At 38.0% G+C, this 10,677-nt stretch overlaps 1 protein-coding gene across 1 annotated transcript in view; it reads right to left on the bottom strand.

Annotated features, from left to right (window-relative positions):
* ARHGAP19 (Rho GTPase activating protein 19) overlaps window positions 1-10,677 on the bottom strand; it is a 106,402-nt gene that overhangs the window by 78,657 nt on the left and 17,068 nt on the right. Inside the window, exons 2-4 of the mRNA XM_006880204.1 lie at window positions 5,013-5,278; window positions 3,528-3,608; window positions 1,426-1,635 (exon numbers count right to left, since the gene is read on the bottom strand). Coding sequence (XP_006880266.1) covers window positions 1,426-1,635; window positions 3,528-3,608; window positions 5,013-5,278 — 557 coding nt within the window. The remainder of the gene's footprint in view (window positions 1-1,425; window positions 1,636-3,527; window positions 3,609-5,012; window positions 5,279-10,677) is intronic.

The raw sequence follows: 10,677 nt of genomic DNA, 5'->3' as shown, positions 1-10,677 counted from the left end.
TCTGTAGTATTTTTTACTTATTTTATTTATTTTTTTTATTGTATTATTTTTACGTGTACCGTCAAATCAGATCTGACTGGTACAGGAGGAGATTGCCTCCTCCTTCTCCAGCAGAGCATCTGGTTGTAGTATTTTTTAAAAGGTAGTCAGTATTTAAAAAAAAATAATAGACTGGAGAGGAGATGAGAGGGAGGGGGAGGAAAGTGTGCAACAATGAATGCATGAAAGCCCAACCTCTCCATAAACCTTTGTTAAAATCACAATTTTAAAAAAAAGAACAGCAGTAAGGAATTTCTTGCCACCATTTCTCACACAGATTGCAGAAATAAAGAACATGTAACTTTAAAATGGTTTTAAAAATAAACTAATAGTACATATTTTCCCTAAAATTAGAAGAAAAAAAAGCGAACACTCAAGGACAGAAAACTGAGTACAGCATTCAGATGCTATATGCACTTAGCGTGCCTATGGCCGCGTGACAGCTGTGCAGTTTAAGAATGAATTTTCTGCATGCAAGGCACAAGAGAGAATAAAGAGACTATTTATGGTTGGAAAATGGAACACTCTCTAAAATACAGCCAATGGAAAAAGCAACCCAAAAACCATGTGTATAATGCCCTACCATTAAACAAAGAGAGGAAAAGGAATAAAGGCATCTGTTTGTAAGTGCACAAAATATTCCTAGAAAGATATACTAGATACTAGTGACAGCAGTTATCCCTAGGAAGAATTCAGTGCTGGGAAATAGGGGTAGAAGACAAGTATTCCGCCATTTTTTTTTCTTTTTTAACCTTTTGAAGTTGGGGAGGGGGTTTAGATTTTTTTTTTCCTTATTGTGTACCATCGAGTCAGATCCAACTGGTACAGGAGGAGATGGCTCCTCCTTCACCAGTGGTGCATCTGGTGGATTTGAACTGTGCGCCTTCATGATTGCAGCACACCTTCTTTCCACCAGGTCACCAGAGCTCCTTCTTAACCTTTTGAATTTTGAACCCTATGAATGTTCTACCTTGTCAGAAAATAAAGTATCTTTAAAAAACAAATTTCCAATTTGCAAGTAAAGTGTAGTAGCAGTTCCACAACATGATGAATATAATTAATGTGACTAAAATTGTATATGAAAAATAAAATGTTGCTGAAATGGTTAAAAAAAACCAAACAGCTTAATTTTAAAAGTAGAGTTGGGTTGAAATGAAATATGGTAATATTTAGCAATAGTCCAAGGGCAAAGCTAACAGACCAAACTTGTAAGTATCATATATATATATATATATACATCTCAAAAAAGCTCCAAAATATCATGAAGTCTTAATCAGTATTAGAATTTTACTGTGGGTGATAAGCAATAGAAAATTTCAAATGACTTTACTAAATTGAAAGAAATGGATTTCTTTCTTATATATCCGTATCAATGTCAACACTCACCAGCAATTTTGAGGTGTGCATGGAAATGTTTATGTGTCAGCAGGGGCTCCGGTAACTCTCCTAGAAACATCTTCAGCAAGGTGGCAACATCATTGGAGTGAAACGTCCCTGATTCCAAGTCTATATCAGTTCCGTTATTGAGAGCATCTCTTAAAATCTGTTGCCGGACACTATTGCCTGGTACTCGAAATAAACCCTCTACTCGCAAGTCTGCTCAGCACAGCAAAAATAAGCAAAAAGAGAAATAATTACTAAAAGTAGTCTAAAAGAAATATTACACTTAAAAAGCCCTTTATAAAAATGTTTAAGGAGGTTCTTCTCCGAGTTCTTTAAGAACCAATTAGCCCTGAGTGAACATATCTGACGTTCCCTGAATACTGGTGGTCTCTCAACTAAAAGACAGTCCTCCCAGAAGGGCTTATTCAACCTCTTATGGTACATATGGAGACTGAGTTTAACCAATCAATGAAATGGTTGGAATGAGCTTGAAAAATAAGCTGAAAGAGAAATCAAATCTCCTTATATGTTCTTTCCTCTCAGTGGTCCCAGATTTTGTTGTTGTTAGGTGCCATGAAGTATGATTCATAGTAACCCTATGAACAAAAGATCTGAACCCTGCTCTATCCTGCGCCATCCTCACACTTTCTGACACACAAGAGCCCATTGCAGCAGTCACCGTGTCAATCCACCTGGTTGAGGGTCTTCCCCTCCATCGCCCACCCTCCACCCTTCCCAGCATCATGTCCCTCTCTAAGGAATAGTCTTTCCTAGCAATATGCCCAAAGTATGCGAGACAAAGACTCATCATTCCTGTCTCCAAAGAGCACTCCAGCTACACCCTCTCCTTAGAAATATCTTTTCATTCTCTTGGCCATCCATGGGATGGCCCAGACTTTGGAGGGGCCAAATTCATCTACAGAGGTTTGCTGCACCTGTCAACTGTTTTCCTGACCCAAAATTAACCTAGAGCCACTCCACTGCTCCAGGAATTAGAATCTAACATGTCAGATCATCTTTCAGTCTAAGAAAGTCCCAGAAGCTTTTCATTATCCCAACTAAATGACCCTTTCCCCCAAACTATCTTGTAAGCCAATCTAAGGGATTTTAGGTCCGACCTGTGAGCGGAGAAAGCTCCTGGTTCATTTCAGCTCAGTGACGTATTCACCTTGGTATAAGACCTAGAGCTGGTAGGAGTATATGAACGACTGGGAACTGGAGCAAACTAGAAAGCCCCTCGCTGTGCTCTAGAATGGCAACAGGACCCAAGGATGTTCACAGATCTCCCCCTATTATCCAAAGAAGCTGAACATCTAAACACCCCACAACTCAAAACACTGATAGCTCCTTTTCTTTTTCTAGTTTAACCCTTTACAATCCAAACCAAGCCTGAAGGCAAATATGTCAAGCCTGTGGGCTGCCAATGTGCAACCACTGCCCAAGGAGCACCATGTCACACACTGATATGACGTAAATGGTTGTGTTGCCTTTAACAGGAAAACATTTTGTTATCTTTTATCAACACACACAGCTATACATTTCACCTACTGGCACTTGTGCCAAGCACTTGAAGCAATGGTATAGCCAGCACACTACTAAAACATGAAATCGTAATTAAATGCAGAATTTATTTTAATCCTATATTTTAGAGAACCTGGAGAGAGGATGAAAGGCACCCAAGCATCGAGGACTCTCCTTCATAGGGTCACTGTGAGTCGCCTGCAACTCGACGGCACTTAACAACAACAACATATTTTAGAGATGAAAAATATCTTTGTGATATATTACGCTCTCTCCCCTGAATAAATGCTACAATTCTTTGGGAGTTATGTAGTTTTTCTGAAAGAAATATCCTTTGAGTTAAAGAGAAAATATAACTTCATAGATACTATCTAATTTACACACATTTCTTAAAGTATAAAGCAAGTCACACAGGAAAAAATAAAATTAAAAGAAAATATATTTAGAAACGTGCCAGCTGAAATTATGGCTAGTTTCGTTTTTGATGAGCAGCTTGTATCTATTTCCTAACTCAGGGCAGTTAGTTCTCACTAAAACCTGAACAGCTTTATTAAACAAAAAACAACATACTGTCAAAGCCTTACTTTTGTGCAGATATTCAATCAGTTGGTATATCTGAGCAATGCCTTCCTCTGTCAGTGGAGAGCCAAACACCACTCCTTTTTCTGGAAGGGAGAAAAATAACAGGAAAGGATTATATTTTACATAAAGGTACAAAGTCATCACACTGAAATCTACTATTTTGTTCTATATTTTAGCAAATATTTGAGTGGAATCAGTAAATAAAAACCTTAAAGCTGGAGCCAAATCCACTGCTACAGAACCATCAATTTAGACTCACAGATAATTGGTCAGACAGAATAGAACTGCCCTACTAGATTTCCAAGGCTGTAAATGTTTTTGGAAGCAGACTACTCCATCTTTCTCTCATGGAACTGCTAGGAGTCAAACCATCAACCTTTTGGTTGGGTGGTAGCACCACCATTAACTCACACTCATTGCCATCAAGTCAGAACCTACCCCTAGCTGACCCTCCAGCAGGTTTCTGAGGCTGTGTATCTCCTGGGAGGACAATGTCCACCTTTCTTTGCTGGTGTTGCTGGTGGATTAAAAGAGGTCTGGCCACTCAGCAGAACAGCTCTCTACAAACCTTGCCACCAGAGTGCCCTAAAGCTGGAAAAACACCAGAAAACAAGCAATTCAAAGAATTCTCAAACAGCTTTCTCCAAGTTTAATATAAGAAGGTAAAGTTCAACGAAGTCAAAGACTTCTTAATTAAGAAGAAAAAGTTAACATGCTGATATTTAAAAATAAACAAACAAAATTCTCAAGTGTCACAATTCTCAGAACATCACAGATTATACACTAGAGTCAATACAGGTCTGTATTTAAACATTTTCCCTACTTTCATGATTTTTTTATACTCAATAAAATCACATCAAAAGGAATGCTAGGACTTCTTTATTTCCTAGGAAGGCTTTCTTTGAGTCTTTCATAGGAATCTGCCTCATCAAATCATTCCAAAGAATAGAAATATCTGACAATCACAACTGAACAATGTTCCACTCTATTTACTGGACTCTGCAGTGGTGTGATTTATGTAATACTATTTTATTATATTAATTACTTGTTGTGGTAGTGGTTTTGTGCCATCAAGTTGGAACCAATCCATAGCTGATCCTCCAGCAGTTTTTCAGAGGCAGTAAATCACACGGGGAGAGAATGCCCATCTTTCTCCCATGGATCAGTTAGTAGATTTGAACCGCACACATTTGCATTTGCAGCGCAATTCTTTATCACTAAGCCAGCAGAGCACCCTATACTATTAACAGCATAAAAATAAGTGTCCTTGAGAACCCCCTTAATCATTTCACCTCTTGAGGGCTGAGTATATTTAATATCATTATTTCTCTATTTATACTGTTTTCATCATTTTTATTACTAACGTTTTACTACTTACAAAAATTAGAAAACTGATCCAAAATGCTTTATGGCAACAGAACTCATCAATTAAGAATGTGTTAAAGAGCAAAAAGGTTAAGAGCAAAGCCCAAGGAAGAACCTCCTACCTTTTCGTTTGAGAGACATTAGAGACCGAAAGAAGCCTGACGTTGGGCCAGCCCCACCTGGCAGCTTCAGTTCCACTTCTCCCATCAACTGAGCCAGCTCAGTTCCAGGTAAATCAATGAGCCTTGTGATATTGCTGACCACCAACTCGGTGAACACTTCAGGTTTCTCATGTCGGAGCTTCTCCACAAAGAAGTCAGGGTTGAAGATAACAGGCTGACCTCGAAGGGAAGAGTCATTGCAGATAATAAAATTGCAGACAGCATTTCTGAAAAAAGAAAACATGGGGGGATTATTCTTCTCTGTGTTTCTCATGCTTTCAATCATTTAATTATTCATGGATCAAGTTACATATTGATCTTCTGAAAAACCTCTGGTGCCTTAGTGGTAAGAAGTTGTGCTGTCAACCCAAAGACAGGTGGTTCAAATCCATCTGCTGCTCTGTAGGAAAAAAAGATGGGCAACCTCCTCCTGTGTGGTTTACAAGCTCTGAAAACCCACTGGAGGATCCCGAGGGGTCATATCTGCCTCAGACACACATCATAACAAATCCTTAATATATTGACTGCAGAGAAGACGATAAAACTTGAGTTTTTGGTATTTGAGGGTTATCAAAAAACCCTAAAAAAAGGTACATAGCTGTGAAAAGACACCAGATAAATTCTATGATGGGCCCTGAATTTGCTTTTCATTTTAGGCATCTACTCCAGGAAGACACAGATGACTAGCAGGTTGCCTGGTACAACAGCATTTTAGAATTAGCAGTCACAATGACAGAGCTCCAAACTCATTTCTATTTGTCATCCTGCTGAAAATTTTTATTTCCACCTAAAATATACTGAATCAGAATCTACAGTTTACCAAGACCAGGTGGTTTTTATCTCCCAGGGATCTTGTTAAACTGTAAATTCTGATTCAGTATATCTAAGGTGGAAATGAAGATTCCAGCCCATGTTAATCAGAATGAACACGTTCAAAGTCCTGCACAAAGAGCACTTTCCTAACAAAACGGTCAAATTCTGAATTATATATTGAAATTGTTAACAATTACAGCTTGCTTGGCTCCAAAATCAACACTCTTGGCACCAGCAGTCAAGAAACCAAAAGACAAATTGCATTGGGAAAATCTGCTGCCAGGGACCTCTCCAGAGTGCTAAAATGCAGCGAAGTCAGTCTACAGACAAAGGTGCATCTTATCCAGGCCATGGCCTTCACAATTACTTGCTATGTATCAGAGAGGGGGACAATGGTTAAGGATGACAGAAGAATTGATGCCTTTGAGTTGTGCTCCTAAAGAAGAGTCATGAGCATACCATGGACCACCAAGAAAACAAATAAGGTCTGTCCTGGAGAGGGTGAAACCAAGTTTCTCCTTGGAGAGTAGGATTTCGGAGCTCTGTTTCACATACTTTGGGCACATGACCAGGAGGGACCGATCCTTGGAGAAGGACATCATGCTCAGAAGGGTGGTGGGACAGCTCAGGAGAAAACGACCCCAGATGAGATGGATTGATACATTAACTGGGGCAATGGGGGTTGATGTGTTGGAATTAGTGAGACTGGCTCGGGACAGGGCAGGGTTCAGAGCTGCTGTACATAAGAATCGCTAAGGGTTGCAGGCGACTTGATGGCACCTAACAACAACAAAAACAAATAACTGATAAAACTTGAGACCCGCAGCTGTGACTCCTAGTACAGCAATGAACTCCATTCCATCTCATTGCCATCAAGTTGGAATCAACTCTTAACTGACCTCCAGCAGGCTTCCAGGATGTAAACAGCAAGAGAGGAGATCGCTCATCTCTCTCTCTTAGAGTAACTGATGGATTCAAACTGCCAAACAGACTCAGACAGTCTTTGGGTTAATAACACAACTGCCTATAAACTACTGCCTATAACTGAGCAAACTGAAAAGTTGACAGTTCAAGCCGACCAGCTACTCCTTGGGAGAAAAACAAGGTGATTTCCTTCTGTTAAGATTTTAGCCTAGAAAACCTAATGGAAGGTTGTCATAAGTTGGAACCAATTTCATGGCAACAGATTTGGTTTTGGTTTTGAGTTAGCAGCCTTTAAGATTCTCTCCCTCATGACCAAAACTTCTGCTTACAAATATATAATAAAATGGATATTGACTTAGCTTTTGCTCAAGTCCAGAAACAAATTTTATTTTCAAATTCTTCCACTCTGGATACTTCTGACCTATCATCTAAGTCCATCCTTTGCACAGGTAAGTTCTTCTCTCTAAGGCACCTGGAAAAAGTTTTTTTTTCACTTCACCTCTCTACCACTACATGATCCTAAGCAAATCTATTCTATAGATCCTTGGTGGTTTTTTACTCCTACATTATATTGGGCTCCACTACTGGCAGAACCCTGGTGGCACAGGGCATTACATGATCGACTGTCATTACATGAAAGGCTGATGGTTTGGATCTAATCATCTGAAGAAAAGATGAAGCAGTCTCCTTCCATAAAGATTTACATGCTTGGAGGCCAACAGACAGGATCACTTGACAATGGTTCTTGGTGTTAGTGTTCCACCACTGCAGAGCTCCTCTACCTCAGAAGTATTTTATTTCCTATTAACCGCTTCATGACAACTGACTGAAAGAGATCCAAATTTGTCCCCCATTCCCAAAAGAGGTGGTGTGAAAGAATGTGGAAATTATCAAATATCATTAGTATCACATGCAAGTAAAATCTTGCTGAAAATTGCTTTTAAAAAGTGGCTGGTGTCAGAACGTCAAGCTGGACTCAGAAGAGGCAATGGCTCAAGGGACTGCTGATGTCAGATGGCTCTTGGCTGAAAGCGGGGAGAAAGATGTTTACTTGTAATGTTTACTTGTCCTTTATTGATTATGCAAAGGTATTTGGCTATTTGGATCCTAACTAATTATGGTTAACACTGAAAAGATTAGGTAACTCAAAACATTTCATTATGGTCATACAAAATCTGAAAAGAGGCTATCTGGACAGAACAAGGGAACACTACATGGTTTAAAATAAGAGACAGTGTGGGTCTGGGTTGTATCCTTCTCCATATCTATGTAATCTCTATACTGGAAAAAATAATTTCAGAAGCTGGACTGTATTAAGAACATGGCATTGAGACTGGAGGAAAACTCATCCGTAACCAGCATCATGCAAACAACACAGCTTTGTAGACTGTGAAGACTTGAAGTACTTACTGCAGAAGATTAAAGACTACAGCCTTCACTATGGGTTATGTTTCAATACCAAGAAAATAAAAATCCTCAGCACTGGATCAACTGGCCATGCCATGATAGATGGGAAAAATATTAACAATCTCATTTTAATTGGATTCACAATTAATACTCATGGTAGCAGTGGTCAAGAAATCAAAAGATGTGTTACACTAGGGACGTGTGCTGTCAGGGACCTCTCCAAAATTCTAAAGAGCACGGATGTCAGTTTAAAAACTACAGTGTGCTTAATACAAATCATTATTTTTTTCAATTGCTTCCTATGCACTTGAAAGTTGGACAATGACTAACGATTACAGAAGAAGAATCAATGCCTTTGATTTGTGATGTTGGAAAAGAATACTGAATATTCCATGGACTGCCAAAAGTAAAAGCAAATCTGTCTTGAAATAAAGGCAACCAGAGTGTTCCTTAGAGGCAAGGATGGTGAAACTTTACCTCATTTTAGGCATATTTTCAGGAGGATGCAGTCTTTGGAGAGAATAACATGCTGGGAAAGGCAAAGGGTCAGCAACAGAGAGGAAGACCCTTAAGGAGATGGACGGACACAGTGTAACAATGGACCCGAGGATGACAGAGATCATGAGGACGGCACAGGATAGAACAAAGTTCAGATCTGCTGTTCATAGTGTTGATATAAGTCATAGTCGACTTAGGGGCAACTAACAACAACAACAACAACAATTCAATATTTTCCAATGTCTCCTATAGCCCTTTTATTTTTAATATATTGCTACATGTATTATTCTTATTACATATCTTTTAGCAAACACATCAATTGTTTTTATCCATTATCAACTAACTTCATTTATTCTAATTCTTACTGCATAACCATTCACTTATTTTATAATCAATACAACATAAGTCAGAACAGACTTATTCTATAATCAATAAAGACGTTAAGTCTTCACATCTCAGTCAGGCAAAGCTCAAATTCATTTGACTCATACAAACAGTCACACAACAAAAATAATCACAAATTAGAAGTCTCCCATTACACCCTAGATACCAAAGCACTATTCCAGGAAAAATGACACCTCTAAATATAACTAATGTACAATATACTTTGCCAATGATACATGGGTAATTTTTAACAATGGTAACACAAAAATAAGGCAAGTATAAACTTTAAAAGTTCATCACTACTCCTTTGAAAACTTACTACATAATTTTATTCAACAGCCCAATCCTTAGTTGTTGATAACTAGATTCCTTCTTTGTGTTATTATAATGTACTATGAGAATTCACGTAAAAGTTTAAAACTAAGACTGTGTTCTCAAGTCAGTCACTAAAGAAAAGCTTAAAACATTTGTCTCTTTATCCTTTTACATATTAGATAGGTTCTTTTTATTGTGTAAACTTATGAGATGTTAAGGATTATAATATAAACCAAGGAGAACTAGAGAATTAGAAACAATTGACAAAAAAAAAACAAAAAAAAAGACAAAAAAAAAAAAGAAACAATTGACAACAGCACTTTTTAAAAAAAATAAAAAAGGATACCTCTTTTTAATATTGAGTTATTTTGGTCAGGACAAAGAGTCAATACGGAAATACTGTTCATACTCACCATCAGTGGAAAAAATACTACCCTAGAGATAGAGCCACAAACTCTGGTGAGATATGCTAGTCCCATTATGTCTTATCGCTTATCTAGTCAAAATCACTTATGAAAGTCACATCATAAATATTCTGAAGAGCAGATTCCTGATCAAATTAATTCCAGAATAAAAATATACATGAACAGTATCCATTATATTTCTTAAGTAGAAACACATACACACATAAGACCTATACACCTTTCTTTTATTAATGTGCAGAGCAAGACTCAAGATTTTAAAGCTTTTCTCACAGGTAACTCTTAACGCACTAAGGTAGACAAACAAATGAGAAAGGAGTTTGAAGCACAAAGCCTTGCTCTCAAAAGACTCCTTCCAGCCTGGCCATCATCTCCAAAAAGCACCCTCATACATTGGGGGGAGGGGGGTCAGAGGTGGAAAAGTCAGTAGGTAGATGTTGTCCTTTGGAATTTACAAGGAAAATAATAAGACATATGAGAGTCCTAAGACACAAGGATCACACAATCTAAGAGTCTTTTCCTCTGCTTTTTTCCTCACTTTCCTTCCTGTGTTCATCTCTTGTTTTGCTTTGTGCCATTTTCATTTCTTTACCTAGTTCTTTTCGTAAAATATTTTCCTCACTTTTCCTGAGTGGAAATCATTTAGTAAGATACTGAGAGGAAAAGGATAAAAAAACAAACAAACAAACAAAAACACACCGCAAAACCAAAGTAATATTGAAGATGAGAGGTGGAAAAGACAGACACAGGGAGTTCTTTTTATCTTCACATTATAAAGTCCATTAAACCTTTTCCAAAGAAAACACAATGATCCAACATAAAGTTAAAAACATCAAGCAACAGGTTTAAGAATTTGAAGATTT

This window comes from Elephantulus edwardii, unplaced genomic scaffold, assembly GCF_000299155.1.
Source record: "Elephantulus edwardii isolate Elephantulus edwardi_28Jun2011 unplaced genomic scaffold, EleEdw1.0 scaffold00006, whole genome shotgun sequence".
Lineage (NCBI taxonomy): Eukaryota > Metazoa > Chordata > Mammalia > Macroscelidea > Macroscelididae > Elephantulus > Elephantulus edwardii.
Note: the sequence above shows the minus strand (reverse complement) of the source record. Positions and strands in the feature narration are given on the sequence as shown.